Source organism: Oculina patagonica, chromosome 7 (assembly GCF_052425735.1).
Source record: "Oculina patagonica isolate OP01 chromosome 7, crgOcupat, whole genome shotgun sequence".
Taxonomy (NCBI): Eukaryota; Metazoa; Cnidaria; class Anthozoa; order Scleractinia; family Oculinidae; genus Oculina; species Oculina patagonica.
Genome location: NC_135764.1, coordinates 7,615,092 through 7,637,079, shown reverse-complemented (window position 1 = coordinate 7,637,079; position 21,988 = coordinate 7,615,092). Strand labels below are relative to the sequence as shown.

General features: G+C 38.3%; 2 protein-coding genes across 2 annotated transcripts in view; one reads left to right on the top strand and one right to left on the bottom strand.

Annotated features, from left to right (window-relative positions):
* The window catches only part of LOC144659142 (uncharacterized), a 21,893-nt gene extending 524 nt beyond the window's left edge, over window positions 1-21,369 (bottom strand). Inside the window, exons 1-2 of the mRNA XM_078519587.1 lie at window positions 21,194-21,369; window positions 5-911 (exon numbers count right to left, since the gene is read on the bottom strand). Of these exons, the coding sequence (XP_078375713.1) occupies window positions 5-911; window positions 21,194-21,227 (941 nt within the window). The 5' untranslated portion in view covers window positions 21,228-21,369. The remainder of the gene's footprint in view (window positions 1-4; window positions 912-21,193) is intronic.
* On the top strand, window positions 7,384-9,315 carry LOC144660885 (uncharacterized). The gene has a single exon (XM_078521613.1). The coding sequence runs from the start codon at window positions 7,456-7,458 to the stop codon at window positions 9,313-9,315; it is 1,860 nt and encodes a 619-aa protein (XP_078377739.1). The 5' UTR covers window positions 7,384-7,455.
* Window positions 21,370-21,988: the final 619 nt, after the last annotated feature.

Sequence of the window (21,988 nt, the reverse complement as noted above, 5' to 3'; positions counted from 1 at the left end):
GCACTGATGTGGCTTTACCCCAGTATGAGATCTTTCATGGACCAGCAATGCGCCTCCTGTAGTAAAACACTTGTCACAGGCTTTACATTTAAACGGCTTCTCTCTAGTATGTGATCTTTCATGTTTCCGCAAACTTCCTCCTTGACTAAAACACTTGTCACAGGTTTTGCACTGATATGGCTTTTCCCCAGTATGGGATCTTTCGTGTACCCGTAATTCATATGCTGAAGTACAACACCTGTCACAGGCTTTACATTTAAAAGGCTGCTCTCCAGTATGTAATCTTTCATGGATCCGGAGATGTCTAGCTGTACTAAAACACTTGTCACAGGTTTTGCATTTATATGGCTTGACACCAGTATGTAATCTTTCATGTACCCGCAAATGTCCTGCTGTAGTAAAACACTTTTCACAGGCTCTACATCTAAACGGCTTCTCTCCAGTATGGGATCTTTCATGGATCTTCAAACTTCCTCCTTGACTAAAACACTTGTCACAAGTTTTGCACTGATATGGCTTTTCCCCAGTATGGGATCTTTCATGTACCCGCATATTTCCGGCTGTACTAAAACACTTGTAACAGGTAGTGCACTGATATTGTTTAATGCCAGTATGGGATCTTTCATGTACCCGCATATTTCCGGCTGTACTAAAACACTTGTAACAGGTTGTGCACTGATATCGTTTAATGCCAGTATGGGATCTTTCATGTATGCGCAATTCCCCTGCTGTGGTAAAACACTTGTCACAGGCTTTGCATCCAATAGGGTTCTTTCCAGTATGGGATCTTTTATGGGTCCACAAATGTCCTGATTGACTAAAACACTTGTCACAGGTTTTGCATTGAAATGGCTTCTCTCCGTGGTGGGATCTTTTCTGTCTAGACATACGTATAACTTCTTGGCTCATACCTGCAAGAAAGAGTTAAAAATCACCCACTTAAACTCGAAATTTAACGGTACATTTAACATATGATTACTTTTGAGGTTCTTTAAGACACCTTTTTGAATAACGACTTCAAGTTTATTTTGATCAGTAATATAAACCTCTCTATACCGATTATGGAGATGACAAAAAAAGTGGACTGGATTACTGATGTTTGTAGCTGTCTGCTTTGAAAATGGGACTTTCTCTGGATTCCAGTCTCAAACACCAACAGAAGAGACTGAATTACTCTCAGAGAACCTCTTTTATCCCGAACGAGCGAGCGCCAGAGAATAACCAGGACAGCTTGAAAAACTGCTGTAGGGTTTCTGAGAATGCCTAGCATCCCATCCAGGGCGGTAAGGTTAGTCTTATCCCTTCATGTTACAAATTCAGTTACAAATCGACAGCACGACAAGCCACAGGCTTTTAGACGGCATTATTTATCATTTGAGCCCACCATTCCCCCCACCCCCAAAAAGAAAATAACAGAATCATTCACAAATCTCAGACACCAAAAAATCCAATATTACACCTTTTTGGAGACAAGCTCATGCGCTCACCTTCACCCCATCCAGACCAGGGGAGGAAATGCCCGTGCTGACTTTGAACGCCTATAACTTTTTCAAGATTCAACCAAACACTGCAAAACTTTACGAGTCTATCTAAAATTCATCTGGGAATAATTTGGTAGAATAGGTTTTTGTGTCAGGAACTTGGCATTACCACGGCAGTGGCATTTTGACATACATGCTTTCCCAAATTTGTAATTTTCGAGTTCTTGTTAATGAAAATTACCTTTAATGCAATTATTTTCACCTTTTTACGACTGAATTTATTCAGGAGTATTGTGGCTAGCCCAATGGCACTCGCATGGTTGGTCGTTCCATCATCTGTTAACACTTTTTGCAATTCCGCTGGCCAGCGGATATAACAGAAGTAAGAACGTAGCAGGGCGGCCGTATAAAAGGCCGGCCTTAAATTTTAAGAGGTTTTTATAACAAGGGAAAAACAAAACAAAACAAAATGTGGCCTACAATTTTGTGTGGAAAGTACTCGACCGCCGAAAAAGTCGACTTTGACATCCGCAAGATGTACCGCGGGCCCGCAGCCGATCGATCTCATCTGTCGAGTTTATAAATAGCGTCGTACACGTACAAGTACGAACATTTGAAAATTAAATCGGGTTTTACAGAAGTTTTCATCAAAAATCACATCTATCTAGAAACCAGAGCGTTGGCTAAAATCGCTTGCGTGGTTGACCGTTTCGTGTTTGCAAGAAAATGTTTATGAATATAAAGTACATATACGGAATCCATGTACAGTGTAATTACTACACGGCTTCAATGCTTTTATTTTCTTATGTAGATAATCAGAGCAAAATAATAAAAAAAACATTTATTAGCACCTCGGGGTTAAAAAAAAAAAGAAACAAAAAAAGGAAAAAAAATTGCCTAGCTCCGGCTTGGCGTCGAACCCTTAACCTTTAGGTTGGCAGTCTGACACCCATCCTTCTGTGCTAATCCGACAATTACAAAAATTTTCCGATTAAAACTTATATGAATGCAATAGACAACGTGGGGTCCATCGAACCGCTGATTATCTGCCACGATGTTCGTAGGCTCCAATAAGTTTTGACAGCGATCGGCCGATCGGCCCACAGCGATCGTGTATCGATAAAAGTTCTTGCAGTAAATGGGATGATTTACTGGCCAAATGACCTATTTTACTGCAGTGTAGTGGCTCAATTTCCTCACAAATGACTTGTTTTACTGGCTATACTTTCCGTTCATATCATCATGGATCTGTGGAGACGCTCGGCAGTGGTTTTCTCAGAAATTGGAGCTCACAGGATCGGGGGACGGACTGGCATAGTTTGTGTTCTTTGTGTTGATCTTCTGCTTCGCAAGCTCCATAACATAACACAGGTAAGCTTCTACTTATACCAAACAATATGTTTTTATGAACAAATCCTAAACATGCAGATCGACTGTGCTTCGGTTGTGTTCGGGAACAGAGCGGGAAATAGTCGTACAGGTCACCTGACAAAGCACATGATTTGCAGTGCTAAAACGTTGCAATCCGCCATTTTGTTTTGAATTTCAGTTTGGGGCAAGCTCTTGTGTTGGCTGTTTACGCTGTGTATTTCCACGGAGTGTTTTATGCAATGGATGCCAGTATTGATGTAGATGTTCATAATAAGTCCTGTGAGTATTCAGGGACAGAAACATCGGTAAAACCCTCGACTCGCCAGGGTAATTTGAACGGCGAGGAGACATATCAGACATGTGTTGAATCCCCCGCTCGCTGGGGTTATGCCAAAACTATGGAAAGCGAGAAAGCTAAACATGAGCAAATGATAGTCAAATATGAGCAAATGAAAACCAGATATGAACAAATGAAAATCAAATATGAGCAAATGAATGCTATATATGCAGAAAACTGTGAGCTACTCCATGAGGAAATCCATGCCAAACACGAACAGACATGTGAGTGGAACACTTCTTTGATGAATGGTCAGTTTAACGGTGCCTTCGTTGCCAAGAATAAAGCTGAGTTCACTGAGCAGAAACCATTGCATAAATCACCAACTGATAATCCACCGAGTGCTTGTGCTTTGCAAACAGATGAAACGGACGAATGTAGAAATTCAAGGGTAAGATGTAGGTTACATTCTAGAAGGAAACGGGCAAGAGAACCTTCCAGAATTCCATACAGGAAATTTATCAAGTTATTTAGAAAGGCAAGAATTATTCGACTTGCTGCCAAATCATACCTTAAGAAGTACATACCAAGTTCATCTAAGCTCAGACTTATGCTGTACGAGTGTAATCGTTGTTATTTCACTGAACGGCTTGTGAGACCAAAGTGTTTATTATCTTCAAACAAGTGCTTTGTCAGGTCAAGCTTGTACCTAACTGTTGCGCGACTGAGGACATTAAAGCATAAGAATTCACCATTGTTTTACGTGTGTGTTGATGACAAAATGTTAAAGAAATTAAAATGCTGTATTAAAAGGCCAAACTTATCATTTTTCTCGGAGAGTCATATCTTTAAGTGGTGATGTTGAAGAGAACCCGGGACCTGATCATTGCAATGTAAATACTAATTCAGAAGCACGTGGTAGCTTAGTTGCCAATTCAGTTTCATTACTAGAAACCAGGTTGTCAGAATTAAATAGAACCGCACTTGATGTTGGTGGAGGTGGTGACTGTTTTTTTCGAGCTGTTTCTCATCAACTGTATGATAATCCTAATCACCATTTTCATGTGCGTAGTCTCGGTGTTCAGTATTTACAGCATAACCCTGAACAATTTATAGAGAGTAATACTGATTATTCTTGGCAAGGATATTTAAGTAATATGTCATGTCAGGGAACATGGGCTGATGCGATTATAATTCAAGCAGTTGCCAATTGTCTGAATTTATCAATTCATATTACTGAATCAAATGAAACTTTTGCACCTGTTACTGTTGTTCAACCAGGAAGTGTAACGAGAGGACGCACAAATATTTACATCGGGCACGTAGGTGAAACTCATTATGTATCTACAGTAGTAAAAAAAAGTTCTGAGTTAACAAACAAGATAAAATGTGGTCAAACATCACTTGGAGACAACCTAATTGATAGAAAAGAAAAACGCAGAGCTTACATTAGAGAATACATGAAAAAGAGAAGAGCTGATCCAGAATTTAGAAAAAGAGAGAATGAAAATTCACTGCAGAGAATAGGGAGAAAAATAGCAAAGCTGCCAGAAAGAGGAAAATGACCAACCCAGAACATTTGAGGGAAATTTTTAAACAGTCAAAAAGAAAACAGAAAGAAGAGAACCCAGAACTCATACGGGAAGTTGACAAACAGTCTAAAAGAAAACGGAAAGCGGAGAATCCAGAACTCATACGGGAAGTTGCCAAACAGTCTAAGAGGAAACGGAAAGCGGAGAACCCAGAACTCATACGGGAAGTTGACAAACAGTCTAAAAGAAAACGGAAAGCGGAGAATCCAGAACTCATACGGGAAGTTGCCAAACAGTCTAAGAGGAAACGGAAAGCGGAGAACCCAGAACTCATACGGGAAGTTGCCAAACAGTCTTTGAGAAACTGCAAAGCAAAAAACCTAGAACGCAGAAAGGAAATTGATAGACAGATATTTAGAAAACGGAAAGCGAACAACCCAGAACACATTAGGCAAATAAACAAAAAGGCAAAATTAAGAAAAAAAAACGATTTACATGCAACTGTACCAGCCGCTGAAATGCCATTTCAAAATGCAGAAAATATATCACTTGGAACAAGTATTGATAATGATGACTTAGAAGCGCAGAAAAATGAAAACAGTATGATTTCTATGGTAAATTCCTTCCACAAAAGAATAAAATGTGGTCCAGAATACATTTGTACCTGTTGTGACCAGTTGTGGTACAGGTCCTCAGTAGTCAAATGTGATTCTAATAAGTACAAGGCTTGTTCACGAGATGTTGTGGACTCTTGTGTCACTGGGGTAAGAAGTGTAGACAATACTGAATGGATTTGCACAACTTGTGATTCAAATCTAAAAAAAGGCAGATTGCCCAGCTGTTCTAAAGCCAATAAAATGAGTTTTCCTGAGAAGCCTGAACTGTTAAATTTGACACCATTAGAGGAACGGCTTATATCACCACGTATTCCGTTCATGCAAATTCGCGAATTACCAAGAGGTGGCCAGTTGTCTATTCATGGAAATATTGTCAATGTACCAAGTGATGTAAATTCAACTATTCACTCTCTGCCAAGGCCAATCAATGAATCACATACCATTCCAATAAAACTTAAAAGGCGTCTCAGTTATAAGCATCATTATCAGTTTCAAAACATTAGACCTAAGAAAGTGTTAGATGCAGCCAAATATCTTGTAGGCACAAGTGACTTATTCAAAAGTGAAGGCATAGAAGTGCAAAATGCATGGGTAAATAACATAAGTTTGCAATGCAGTGCCCATAAAGAATGGAATGAGTTTCTTCAAAATCCTGACAAATCAAGCTGTGATGTGCAAACTGATGAAACTGTGACAAAGGATAAAACACATGATTGCCAAAACAGTATTTCAACTGTTGATGTTGATAATCCAGACATAGATAATGATGATAGCGATGGCTGGTGCGAAATTGCCGAACGCCCTTCAGGTATTACAGATACACTGCTACAGGAAGCAGATGTTGCTGAAAATGCAGATAAAATTATTTCATTTGCACCAGGAGAAGGAAATAAACCATTAGGAATATTCATGGATAAAGATTCCGAATATTTATCATTCCCCACAATATTCTGTGGAAAGCGGAGACCTGACAACAATGAAAGAAAAGTACCAGTAACTTATAGTACAGTTGCTAAGTGGGAATTAAGATGTCAGGATAGAAGAGCAGCAATGTCTGTGCCAAACATATTCTTTAAGCTAAAAAAACTGCAAATCAAACAAATTCAAGACAGTGCATGCATTGCTCTTAGAAAGTGTAAGACCAAGGGAAAGAAATACACTGCTGGTGACTTGAAGTCAGAGGATTATCTTAATAAGCTTGTACATCTTGATGAAGGTTTTAGAGTTTTAAAGAATCTTAGATCTTCACCTCCTTATTTTGAGAAGTGCAAAAGAGACTTGTTTGCTATGATTCGTCAACTAGGCAACCCCACATGGTTTTGCTCTTTCTCAGCTGCTGAAACAAGGTGGACTCATCTACTTAAAACCTTAGGCAGAATTGTAGAAAAGAAAGAGTACACTGATGATGAGATCAAGCAAATGACATGGAAACAAAAATCAGATCTTATTCAAAAAGATCCTGTCACCTGTTCAAGGAACTTTGATCACATGGTTCAGTTATTTATTAGTGATGTGTTAAAGTGCAATGCAATACCAATAGGAGAAATAGCCGATTATTTTTATAGAGTCGAATTTCAACAAAGAGGTAGCCCACACATCCATGGTTTATTTTGGGTGAAAGGAGCTCCACAATATCAAAAAGATCCTAATGAAGAAATTGAGAAGTTTGTTGATAAGTATATCACCTGCCAAAAACCAGACAGTTCTAGTGAAATGGAAGACCTTGTCAACTTACAGATGCACAGGCATGCCAAAACATGTAAGAAGGCAGGGAATAAGATTTGTAGATTTAATTTCCCATTGCCACCAATGCCAAGAACAATGATTTTAACACCCCTTGAAAACTCCTGCATTGATGAAGAAAACCAGAAAAAGATTAAAGAAAATTCTGAAAAAGTAAAAGAGTTTCTTGACAGCATGAAATATGGCGAAGAAATCACATTTCAAAACTTTCTCAGAAAATTGCAGTTAACTGAAGAATGTTATATCCTAGCTATCAGGCACACCTTAAAGCGTGACACATTATTTCTGAAAAGAGCACCATCAGAAATAAGGATTAACAGTATAACACTTATTTACTCAAAGCATGGCAAGCAAACTTGGACATACAATATGTACTAGATCCTTATGCATGTGCTACATACATACTTTCTTACATTACAAAAGGCCAAAGAGGTATGAGCAGACTTCTAGAAAAAGCATCTGAAGAAGCCAAATCTGGTGATAAAGATATTAGAAATAGAATAAGGCACATTGGAAACAAATTTTTGAATGCAGTGGAAATCAGTGCTCAAGAAGCTGTGTATCTTGTATTACAAATGCCATTGAGAAGATCCTCCCGAGATGTTCAGTTTATTGGCACCTCACCTCCAGATGAAAGGACATTCTTAGTAAAGAAATTGGATAAGCTTAAAGAGTTACCTGACAGTTCACCCGACATTGAATCTGACAACATCATTAAACGCTATCAAAGAAGACCAAAACAATTAGAAAAGTTGTGCTTGGCTGACTTTGTTGCGTGGTACAATTGTGTTAAAGATGAACATGCTCATAGTTGTAATGAGCCATTATTAGTCACAGGTCTTGATGACTTCTTGCCCGAAAAATATTTTGATGACAACACTGATGATGACCCTGATGGTATGAGTGCCACTGAACTTGAATATGAACCAAAAGAATACAAATTAAAAGGAGGTCTAAAACTAGTGAAACGAAAAAGGGCTAAAATCATCCGATCTGTTAGATACCATAAAGATAAAGACCCAGAAAATCATTATAGAGAGCAACTTATGCTTTATACACCATGGCGAAACGAAAGTACGGATTTGATAAATGACTGTAAAACTTACCAAGAACGATTTCAACAAGTTCAGAATGAGGTTCTCCACAACAGGCACCAATATGAATGCCATTCAGAAATACTAGATAAAGCAGTGGAGGATCTAAGTAATGTTGAACATGACAACTTTGACAATGTTGCTCCTAATGCAGAGCATATCAATAAGCAGGACTGTGCTGTTAAAGAAAAGCCTAGTGAACTGTTTGGTTGCTTTGACCCTGGCAAAAACAAGCAGCACAGCCAGTATGATTTGCTTGATGATATTGGTATCTTTCCTAGAAGTAATGATCAGGATGAACTTGTTACAAAGCGTATCTCAGATGACGATTATTATGCACTTGTACGCTCTTTGAATGAAAAACAAAGGCAGTTTTTTTATCATGTCTTACATTCAGTCAAAACTAAAGATGACCCTCTAAGATTGTTCTTAAGTGGAGGTGCTGGAGTTGGGAAAAGTACCCTAACTAATGCGTTATATGAAGCACTGATAAGATATCTGAACAGTATGGCAGGAGAAAATCCAGATGATGTGAAAGTTGTCAAAACAGCCCCTACGGGCAAAGCAGCATTCAATATAAAAGGTAACACACTGCATTCTGCTTTTAAGATACCTGCCAATAGAGGTTTTGAGTACTGTGCACTGGATAGTGACAGACTAAATACCATTAGAACACAACTCGTGAAACTAAAAGCAATATTTATTGATGAGATCTCTATGGTTGGAAGTGGAATGTTCAACTTTTTGAATTTAAGATTACAACAGATTATGGGTACTAAGGAACCATTTGGTGGAATAAGTTTGATAACTGTTGGAGATCTTTTCCAGTTGAAGCCAGTTTTTGATAAGTGGATCTTTGAAAATTCCCAAATGGGCTATGGTGACTTAGCAAGTAACATTTGGACAGAATACTTCACCCTCTTTGAATTAACAGAAATCATGAGACAAAAAGATGATAAGCAGTTTGCTGAGCTACTCAACCGCTTGAGAGAGGGAAAGCACTCTGAAGATGATATAGCCATGTTGAAACAAAGACTTCTGAATGTAACACCAGGAAATGATAATTACCCCATGAATGTGACTCATTTGTTTACTACAAATGCATCAGTAGATGCTCACAACAATGCCCTGTATACTCTCTCAAAAACTGATAAAGCTCAGATCAAGGCTGTGGACATTTTAGTGGGAGATATGTCTTAAGAAACAAATGAAAAATAAAATCCCAGATGACCCCACAAAGACAATGGGCTTATATTCATTAGTGTCGATAGCAACTGCCGCAAAATATGACTTGACAACTAATATTGATGTTACTGATGGACTCACTAATGGTGCAGAGTGTGTCATAGAGAACATAGATTACAGAGTTGACAATTCCACCAGGCCAAGTATTATTTGGGTGTCATTTCCACATTCTGAAATAGGCAGAAAGCAGCGAAGAGAAAATGCACATTTGTACAAAACAAACATAAATAAAGACTGGACACCAGTTTTAGAAGTAACAAGACAATTCCGAATCAGTAAAAAATGTCAAGTTCAAATTCTTAGGCGACAATTTCCACTTAGACCTGCTGCTGCCAAGACTATTCACCGTTGTCAAGGTGACACATTAGATGAAGCAGTTGTTGATTTTCCAGCATCCACAAGGGAGCACATGCATTACGTTGGCTTAAGCAGAGTAAGAAACAGTTCTGCACTTAGTATTCTCAAATTGAATGAAAACAAAATTAAGGTAAGCGAAAAAGTAAAAAATGAAATGAGCAGACTTAGAAAAGAAGCAAGCCTCAGGCCTTTAGCAGTTTTAGAGACTGTACATGTAGATTCTCCACAAACAAAAACAATCTTGTTTCAGAATGTAAGATCTCTCCACCTCCACATAGAGGATGTGCGAAGTGATTACAACATTCAAAAATCTGATGTCAATATTTTTGTTGAAACAAAGCTTTGTTTGTCAGATAGGGATGAAACATACCAGCTGAGCGGATTTACACTTTACAGAAATGACTTCAATCACTCTACCTTAAGAACTTGCTATGGAACTGCCGTGTACATAAAGAATGATTTGAGTTGTATTGAAATTCCATACAGGTTCAACTTTAATAATGTAGAAATAACTGTTATGGTTCTAAGCCATCCAATTCCAAATTTTCATGTGGTTGGTATCTATCGGTCTAAAAATAATGTTTCAATTTCGCAGTTCATTGATGCACTTATTCATCTTCATAACTCAGTATTGACAAACCCTGCCATACCGACTGTAATCCTTGGGGATTTCAATATCAATCTAATGCAGGAGACTACAGAACAAAACGCTCTCAAAAAATGTTTGATAACAGACAGAGGATACAATCAGTTGATCAACCAGTATACAACTGACTACCGTACACAAATAGATCATATTTACACAAATGTACCACAAATTGTACAATCTGCAGGTACCCTAGAGTCCTACTACAGTGATCATAAGCCCATCTTTATTTCCCTGAAAGCTTTTTGAACATATCATTTTCCAAATTAACTTTCCCTTTAATACTATGATGCATCTGAGATAAGATTTTGAACTATACAGCTAATGAAGACCAATAAAGTAACTACATTGTACTTTTACATAGTAAGTAATTCAAATAAAAATGAATCTTAATGTATTTCACAGCTTTTTAAATCACAAGCAAATAAGACAATTGCTTTTGCACTGACAAAGAGTGTAATAATTTGTATTTACTTCAATCTGAGTGTGGTGTTAAATCAATCATAATGATCATTATTTATTTGCCACATTACAAAAACAAGTTTGCCTAGTTAAGTAAATGATGGGGCAGAATGTTATCAATAGTTTGAGTTGGTAATACCTGGCATGGCACACTTCGGTAAATAAATAAAAAAAAACATTCATGTTAGTCTCATATAGATGACCAGTCTGAATATTCCAGAATGAAACGTTCCACATTTTGAATGGCAAACTGCATCAACTCTGTCAGAATTTGCACAATACGTGCAAAGATAAATTTTTCAAATGAAAAATCATGAAATTGCAATATTTCCTGAGGGTGATGGAGGGATGTTAAAATAACATCCCTTCCTCAATCCCTTCCATACAAGGGACATGTCCAGCCTCCATACACAAAACAGGTAAGTTGTTATTTTGGGAGTTTGAAGGGGGAGGAAGGGTGGGGAGCAAAGGTGAGAAGCATTACATTACATAGATCATAGATACAACTGTTTACAAGCATTTTAAGTACAGTGTACAAAAATTTATACACTTTGTTATTTTACACTCTAACCTATCACCTTCAATGTGTATTTGTAGGTGGAAGACTATCGTGGTACTATAGAAATATGATGAACACCATTATGCAAATGACACAAAATTGAAGTTTTACTACAGATATCAGTACATGTAACTGTATATGGAGGCTGCAACAAATTGAAATCCTGGCTGCCAATTGGCAGAACTGCCTACAAAAATACCAAGAAATAGAAATATACAACTACTACCATATGGAAGGAACATCAAGTACTTGTATGTGAAACCTACAAGTGGCTGCCAATTGACAGAATTTTCTACGAACATACCAAGAAATAAAAATACACCACAATTACTGTATGGAAGGAACATCAAGTACATATATGTGAAACCTACAAGTGGCTGCCAATTGACAGAATTTTCTACAAACATACCAAGAAAATAAAAATACACCACAATTACTGCATGGAAGGAATATTGATAATTAATTTTTATGTGAGACCCACAACTGCTGATACCCAAGCAAGTAGTATTTCTGTGAATCAGGTCAAAGCTTGACACTGACTCAGGAAACACCTGCACATTTATCACTGAATGAGTTCCATTCCTTGAAAGAACAACATCCTTCATTATGTCTTAACTACAGATGAAAGCTTTTTGTTAACAAACTATACTGAGAACAAACACAGCTTGCATAAAAATGAAGAGGGACACTGTATATCCTTCCAATTACCATATGAAATGCAAGTTATTATGTCATAATGGTTTCGATAAATGCATCCCTACAAAGCAACCTTGCTATATTTCTGATAAAAAGGGGAACCTTCTTTTCCTGTTATGAATAATAAATTATAGATACTTAAAAAAATCTCAAATGGTGAAAGCTCTGCATTCAACATCTAAGCAACAGTAAAACAATACAAGTCATTGTTTTAGAGAGGCAAGACTTTAATTGAGCTGATCTAATTAACAGAAGTATTGATCTTTAATTATAGCAAAATATCTTAGAAATGTGTTCTCTACAGTAGATGCAATGCATGACTGGCAACATTTGTCATACATGTGACACAACACTCAGGAATATGAATACTTTATTCCGTAACCTGTAAATGACATTGAAAAAATCATATAATACATATAGAACAAATTCTACAGAAAATAATGCATTTAAAATGTACACAATGTCTCCAATTTTGATCATCACAGGGTCAGAAAGAAAGGGAAGTGCTGGGCACTATGCAATCTGTTAACATTCCCTTGCACTCTGCCATTCCTTTTTGTATAAACCACTGTTTTCCCCTCCTTTCTGAAACCGTCTACATGTTTAAGCTTATCGAAAATTATGCATGTATGTTCACATCAATGTTTATCCAGAGAGGAAGGCAGAAACCAAATACCGATAAGTGTGGCATCTCCTGTTCTCCTCCTCCCCCTTCCCCTCTTCCCAGGGTCAACATCAATACTTCCATCAACAACAAAATTTAGGTCAATAATCTGTAAATAACACTGCCACTACTTATGATCCTTCCAATGCCTCAGATGTTTCATCACATAAATAGAGGATGAAATGAAAATTCTGAAAAATATGTAGATGGCCCATCATCTTTGCTCACTGCATTGACTCCTTTTTCTTTTACCTTTCAGAACCCAAACAAACTAAACTGAGAATTAACAAAGTAATAGGTTTCATCCAGAATAGTTCAAAAAGGGTATCAATTTTCAATTTTAACCCGGTTTTAGATACTGAATTCACTAAGGATTTTCACTGTTTTAGTCACATTCATTTCCAAATCTTTCTTGGACAACCAGAACCAGAAAAATGTTTTCATCCATGCTAACAATATGCAACGAACATGTTCGATTCAACTGTCGCACATCGTCATGTTTTCTCGTTTCTGCTCTTAAGTGCATAAAAGAAGTATTTTGAAACACCTGCTGCTCATACATACTCAAAAAATGGAAATCAAATGCAAATATTGCTAAAAAAAATTCAGTCGTGGCTCAATGAGCCTTTGATTAGTTTTTTTGCACCGCTTTATTGTTTTTGAGTACTTCTGAGTAATTTGGGGCGGTTTACTGATTCAAGATGGCGGATCCAAGATGGCGGCTGTTTTAACATCGTAATCTAATTGTCACGTGATGTGATATCATCATCCCACCTGACATATTTCAAAAGATACTATATATCCTCTAAGTTTCATTGTGATTGCTTAAATATTCTGAAAGTTACAGAGGGGTGGCGGATTTGTCCCCCCTCGCGGTCTGAAAAGATCCAAAAAAGCCTGGTCTGAATAGGGTTAAATACGATGTTTTCCAATAACATGCCAGCCTTTTAGACAAATTCCACACATCTTCTGTTGCCACATACCACATACATTTAAACAAAATAATAAACTTGGAAATGCACAGAATAAAAACAAAAGAAATTTATTTCAAACTGATGGACTGTATTTTCTTCTGCAACTGTATCAACTCTAGATGAACATTCAACAGTTTTGAGTTTGGATTACTCAAGCAATGAATTTCGACAAGCAAGACAATGGTCAGCTCAACACAGTTGAATTAAACTTGATATAAAGTAATAAAAATAAAAACAACAGTAATAATCTTAATAATAACAATCATCATCATCATTACAATGTTTATGTCTAAATAGCTGCCATTATTTACTTCCATTTGAAAAACTGTTTTAATTATTTGGCCCTTGGGCTGGTGGATCTGGAGGTTCCATGATTGAAAGACCCATAAGACCACCAAGAAAATCCGGTTTCGAGTTAATCCTACAGAATAAACTCCTCAATTTTTGCTACTGGATTTGAAATACATGAATCAGTTGCATTTTGCCTTGTGGGCATCTCTAAACGAAAACTCTGTGTCTACATTTGCTAGTCGCAGTGACATAAAAATCTGACAACACTTGCTTTGACAGCAGCAACTGCCAATAAACTGCCTATATTTATGAGTTCTGGCAGAGGCATATGCTTCTGGTTCTGGTAACTCAACCCTGTAGAGCCTTTGGATCCCTTGTCAATTTGTTAAAGTACCTTTATGAGGGGGACATGGGGGTTTGCAGAGTTGTGGTGGAGCTAATTTTATTTATGAAGGGTTCCAGTGAATACGGTCCGGCCCATTTTGCGGTGTTGCGGTGATCTCAAACCCTATGGTGTGTGACGTTTGCAGGGGCAGATCCAGGAACTTTTGATTGGGGGGTCCAAACTTTGATTCAGAAAACACTAACTGAATCGCAGTACGGTGTACATGAATTCTACTCACCAATAATTATATTTATGGGCAAATTTGTAGCCAAAGCACATTCAAACCTCTCGCTTGGAAACCATATATCAACAACATTTTCTCCCTCTGGGGTACCAATAGAGAGGTTTTTAAAAACTCAGTTCACTGATCAAGCAAATAGCCATCATCTCACTATCAAGTTTACGGCTGAAATTTCTGATACAGAAACTGCTTTCCTGAACACCAGCGTTTACAATGACGAATGATTCATATACAAATCAGTGCTTGACATATGCACCCATAACAAGCTCACTGAAATATTTCAGTACACTCATTTCTCCACGTGCCCCCACCAGGAGTCAAGAAAGGCTTTATTAAGAGGGAGGCTTAAACACTGCTTTGAACAAATTCCTCTAAAAAAGCTAAAAACGCATTTGAGAAAAAAAATCAAGCACTTCAAATCCCATTTATCAATAGAGGTTTCCCAGGAAGACTAGTCAAAAGTACTCTCGCGGAAGTTAATTTTGAAAACAGAAAGCAGGCTTGCCAATCAAAACCTAAAACAAAGGAAAACATCTTGCCTTTTGTAATGTAATACCACCCAGCAGTACCAAACTTAAAACATATACTCATGAAAAACAGGTCTGTCCATTCACAGGGCACCCAGGCTCACGCTTTGACAACTCAGTCAAAATGGAGGCGTCAAAATTATAAGGATTTGTACGAAACTTTAAAGCAAAAATTCACATCGAAGAAAATATAATAAACGGCTAGTAAAGCTCACATTTTACATCATATGTTGTTTATGTGTTGTTTCTTGACTGTTCTAAAGCATTTAAACCCTATTTAACCGATATTTTTAATTTTAGTTTACTCTTACCTAAATGTATGCAAGGGTGAAAACTTCTGATGCTCGATAGACACCACTGCTCAACAAAAACAAGCCAAAAATTGCCTTTAATTTCATCCGCTCACTCCAAAACTTTGTATGGATATAGTTTAAAGACCATACTTTCGCTACGGTAAATTTTTCACCCATGTCCAATACACCCAAACTGGATCGATTTGTCAAGAGTACTTGTCGATTCAACACGAGCCGCGCGGCGTCGATCCGCCTTACTGGAAGTCAAGGGCAAGCACCAAATGAAACCTTCCTCGTTCTTAAAACGTGCAATCGAACTGGATCGATTCATCAAGAGTACTTGTCCATTTGACACGAGTCACGCGGCGTCGATCTGCCTTACCGGAAGTCAAGGGCGAGCACCAAATGAAAATATAAACCTTCCTCGTTCTTAAAACGTGCAATCGAACTGGATCGATTGGTCAAGAGTACTTGTCCATTCGACACGAGTCGTGCGGCGTCGATCCGCATTACCGGAAGTCAAGGGCGAGCACCAAATGAAAATATAAACCTTCCTCGTTGTTAACTAACATCATCTTGGCTAACAGGGTGGCTTGAAAATTTCGTTGATTCGACTCGATTCGATCGATTCGAGACGATTCGTGGGCCCTGATGTCGACCCGAAATACCGGTAGTCGATTTGCGCGACACTTAGAAACTAACATCATTTCGGCTAGCAGGGTGGCTTGAAAATTTCATCGATTCGACTCGATTCGAGACGATTCATCGGCATTGGCGTCGATCCGAAATACCGGAAGTCGATTTGCGCGACACTTAGAAACTACAGTGAAACCCCGACATAACGACATGCCAAGGGAGCAGTAAAATTATAATTATTGTTATATCGAGGTATCGTTATATCGAAACTCCCGATATAACGATATGGACGTACAATAACCGAAAATATTGTTTTATCGGGGTAAACCTAACGTATACCTTTATACTGGATAGAGGCTTAAAATACAGTGTCATTTTCGTACATCACCGTTCAAAGCTATTGTCAGAAACGTTAGAGATTACTCGATTACTGTTACGTTATTGATTTAAATTCAATGTTTTGCTTAAATTATGACTGTGTAGGGATAACATCGTTATATCGGGGAAGATTTTATGTTCAGTCCACTAAATTCTCATCGTTATATCGGGAATGAAGGTCGTTATTTCGTCGATTCGATCGATTCGAGACGATTTGCGGCCTTGATGTCGACCCGACATACCAGAAGTCTCGCGCAAATCGACTTTCGGTATGACGAATCACATCCAGGCAGTCGAATCGACTCGAATCAAGTCGAATCGTCAACATTTTCAACCATCCCTGTTGGCCAAGATGCTGTTAGTTTTCAAAGTTTCACGCCAATCAACTTTCGGTATGACGAATCGACATCCAGGCAGTCTAATCGACACAAATCGAACGAATCGAGTCGAATCGTCAACATTTTCAACCCACCCTGTTAGCTAAGATGCTGTAGGTTCTCTAAGTCTCACGCAAATCGACATCTGGTACGACGAATCGACATTCAGGCAGTCGAATCGTATCGAATCGAGTCCAATCGTCAACATTTTCAACCCACCCTGTTAGTCAAGATACTGTAAGTTCTCTAAGTTTTGCGCAAATCGACAACTGGTATGACGAATCGACATGCAGGCAGTCAAATCGACACGAATCGATCGAATCGAGTCGAATTGTCAACATTTTCAACCCACCCTATTAGCCAAGATGCTGTTAGTTTTCCAAGTCTCGCGCAAATCGACATCTGGTACGATGAATCAACATTCAGGCAGTCGAATCGTATCGAATTGATCGAATCAAGTCGAATCGTCAACATTTTCAACCCACCCTGTTAGCCAAGATACTGTAAGTTCTCTAAGTCTCGCGCAAATCGACAACTGGTATGACGAATCGACATTCAGGCAGTCGAAATCGACACGAATCGATCGAATCGAGTCGAATTGTCAACATTTTCAACCCACCCTATTAGCCAAGATGCTGTTAGTTTTCCAAGTCTTGCGCAAATCGACATCTGGTATGACGAATCGACATTCAGGCAGTTGAATCGTATCGAATCGATCGAATCGAGTCGAAATCGTCAACATTTTCAACCCACCCTGTTAGCCAAGATGCTGTAAGTTCTCTAAGTCTTGTGCAAATCGACAACTGGTATGACGAATCGACATTCAGGCAGTCGAATCGACACGAATCGATCGAATCAAGTCGAATCGTCAACATTTTCAACCCACCCTGTTAGCCAAGATACTGTAAGTTCTCTAGGTCTGGCGCAAATCGACAACTGGTACGACGATTCGACATTCAGGCAGTCAAATCGATCGAATCGAGTCGAATCGTCAACATTTTCTACCCTCCCTGTTGGCCAAGATGCTGTTAGTTTTCTAAGTCTCGCTCAAATCGACCTCCGAGTGATTCCTGAGTGGAATCGTAAAGTGAAATAGTCGAATCGACCCAGTTTGGGTGTATTGGACAACCCTCACATTTTTGATCCAGCTGCCTCTGTCCTTGATTTAAGAATACGGAAAAAGTAACCAAGGTTTGTACACTTTGGCTTTCTCCAACACCTTGCCTCCGATAGAGTGGACGCAGATTCAAAGCACAGGTACGCTACAAAGCAAAAATGCTGTCAAAACTTAGCTTCAAAAGGACTTGCGAAGAGTCTACGGAAATAACAGCTTATGCTAGTACCGTGCACGTTATTGTTCAGCTGGGAACAGACACTGAATGTATCAAGATTAATTCAAAACGCAAGATTCATTCTCCACAATATATGCGAAAACTTAAAAAAGTAATTACATTTGCATTGAAATAAATACATGTAAACTTGCTTAAGATTCAAAATGCACGTGACGACTACTTTCTGAATTCATTCTTCACAATATATGTGAGAACTTAAAAAAATTATCACATTTGCATTGAAATAAAAAACGCGTACACTTGCTTTCAATTCAATACTTCAGTCAATGTTCAATTTTTAAAATATTTAATCGAGACATTTATGATATGTTAAATTAAGCTTGAATTTTTCATTAAACGTGTGTCTAATGTGCGTGTAGTTTAAGCTAATCTTTAGACTTTTCATTTAGCAAAGCCACTTTGAACGAACGTTCAGAGCTATTACTTGGCTTCACACTAGAAGCTAAGTTAGTTTCAAGTAAGCAATTGGCTCAATAAATTGTACTTGAAAATCTCAAGTCGCATTTTACAAAATCTGGCTTCACACTTGATGGCAAAGTATATTACTTAAGGTACAAGCTGTCAATCATATTCAGAATCATGACAACGCTGCACGCCGCTTTCATTTGGCCTCTATTTCCTATTGGTCAAGTGGGTTCTCAAGTATGGTGTACACCATACTTGGCGGCGTACTTCGGCTTCTTTGAACTACGAAAGTTTCCATGGTTACCAAGTTAAGTTCAAGTTAGTACGTTTTACCCCTTCGCACTCAAAGTAGGTTTCAATTGCACTCAGATAAAACTTACAAGCTCTAGTGTGAAGTCAAGTATTGTCCTTTGCTTCATTTCACTGTTGATGATGTTGCTGTCAATAGTGGCTTGTTATGCTTTGTAAAGTGCAATGAATTTAATTCGCAAGGGTTTTGCAAAATTCCTCCCTCACAGCACACCAGTGAGTGTAGAATTGTATGTGAGGCAAAATCACCCTGTGGGTAATCGGGCCAGTGTACATGTGTAACACAGAGCACCCTCGAAGGTCTTGTTTGCCTCCCTCCCCTACGGGAAAAAAGTGTCGTCGCACAAATCCTTATAATTTTGACGCCTCCATTTTTACTGAGTTGTCAAAGTGTGAGCCTGGGCGCCCTGTGAAGTTTTGAGTTCGAGTTTGAAGTTAAATATAGAGTTCGAGTTAACAGATTGAGTTACTTCTTTTGGCCAGCGGTAATGCAAAGCAAACATGTCCTTTCGTCTGCAATCCAAGATGGCGGAAAGCCCGCCCGTGGAAAGTTCGTCTTCAATTGCAGGGCTGTCACTAAGGGCCGGGGGACGGGGATTTTCCCCGGCTACAACGAGTTTGAGCCCCGGCTACTTTGATACAAAACCAAAACATGGAAAGTGAAAAATAACATCAAATAACAAAATTGTGAATAAAAACAAAGCAATAGTTTATTAATACAAGTTATTATCAATACACGCGGCCAAATTGAAAACCGCCCTACTGAAAACACGCGCTTTGCGGGCCGCAAACGACTCCTAGCGGGGCGTTAATGCATTAGCGGCTCTGCAGCTGATTGGTTCTCGGTTCATCATCCGATTAACTTTAACCAATCAGCGTCGCTGACGAGGGAAAACCATTCAGGTGCGTACGTGTACAGCAAAAATCCATTTTCTGGGAGAGAGTCAACTTTTTTTGCAAGTGGTTGTAGAATAGCCATTGAACAAAAATGATAATTTGATAAATTTAATTTTTTTTGATAAATGTGTTTGGTAGGAAAAATCAAAGTCTATTTGTTGTAAATGAGACAAAATACAGCAAAAAAAAATCGGATTTAGAAGCAAATGTACAAGGCGAAGAGACAAAGAGAGCAACTCCTTGTTGTCTTGCGAGAAACGAAACATCGTTCACTTGAATTGTGAATCTCCGGTCGAACTAATTTACCTAAAGCAGTTGCAGGAATTTTACGTCGAAGTTCAATCGGAAAATGTAAGTTTGTAAAGTATTATTATCCATGAATCAACCCATTCTCAATTATTATTTTCAGAGACACTGCAACTAGCTCTTTTATACTACAACTACACAATAAGACATAGGCCTTAGTAGTATCGTGTATAATTTTCATTGCGACGAAGTATACTTGTGTTATTTGAATTGAAAACCATGATGTTAACTTCATTAAACGAATGTGTTACCTATTTGGATGTTATTTGGCCTTGTTTATTGATAAAAAATGATAATAAAATGACTTTTTTCGGGAATATTGTGGCCCTTGCGCTTCGTGCTCGGGCCACAAATGACACTAGGCGGGCGCAAATAAACAATATTCCCTCAAAAAGTCATTTTATTCCCTTATTATTATTCACCTTTTAAAGAGAGTGATTGACATTTCATGCGAGGCTGTGATTGAAAACGCGTAAATATTGAACAATGTCATCTTCCTTTGAAAGCGCGTGATTTTACGTCTTAGTTTCATTCGGATTCTCTTGTTGTCGGCTCTGTGTGAAAATGTCATAGAAAAAGCGGGAGGCAAAAGTGGATAAACGAATAAAACTGGATTCCTTCTTATCCTCTGGCTGTGCTTCAAGGTAAGATTATGTTTAACTGAAGAAACAACAGTTTGGGCTTCAGCATTTCTCTTTCGAATTCGATTCTAATCGACCGGGATGATGCATGAAGGAAATTGCACAAGACGCATGTGGCCCAGTAAAAGTCACACATGGACTTTCCATAGTTGAAGTTGAACTATGAACACTTTCCACCCAAATAAAATCGGCGATAAGTTAACTTTAAACTTGCAATATTATGTATATGTTCTCCTCTTGCCTGTTTTGATGCTGTTTTAATCAGCTACATGTCAATAAACACAGATCAGTCGAACAGGGCTTGTATGCGTTATTACATGTACTTTGTATGACAAAACATTGGCTTGTCTGAGTATTCTACATAAGTGCAGAAAGTTCTGTTGTGTGAATTTCTGAAAGCAATAGTTTTGGTTCAAGAAAAACAAACAAAAACAAACCAGTTTGACGTTCCCAACACGTTCCCGACGCCATGTTTTCTTGGTCTTGGTCACGAGTTACCTTCACTCATTCCCAGTCTTCCTCAACTTCTCTTTCTGTCACGCCGTCAGTCACAAGTCAGGCCGTTTCAAATCCCAAAATAAACGATAACTTTCGAAACTTGTCAGATTCTTGTTGAATGCCATAGAGAAAGAGAAAGTTGTAAGTTACCGTGGCGTAAAAACTGCATAAAAACAAAAATTTGTATTAGGAACAATTTTTGTTGTCTCCTAAACCCTCCCCCCTCCCCCTCAACAACCCTACGACAGAAAATCTTGTCCCCCGGCTACATTTTTCATTTCCCCACCTACTTGAAAAATTAGTGACAGCCCTGAATTGTAAGTAAATTAACATAACAATACCTTGTTGCTTATTATTTATTTTCTGATATTTAGTCTCAAGAATGGTTGAACTTCTAACACGGCTAATATTCATGTGCGGTGTTTCATTTAGGTCAGCGATATTGGCTAAGAAGAAGCATGTGTTACTCGGTAAGTTAAGACCTATATTTTCTGAATAATAAACCATTTTCTTTCAGTGCTTTCAGCGGCTATTGCACTTTATAACATAGCTAGCAGAGCCGCGCAATCAAATTCAGTATACGTAAACGTGCTCAAAATCCCGATGGAGCACGCTGATGACGTAATCGACGAGTGAAAATCTCACTGAAAGCTCATACGCTGTGTTTTGCGAAAGCGATGACATATTATCTTCGGAATATGAAAAGTGAATCCTTTCAATATTTTTCCAAGGAT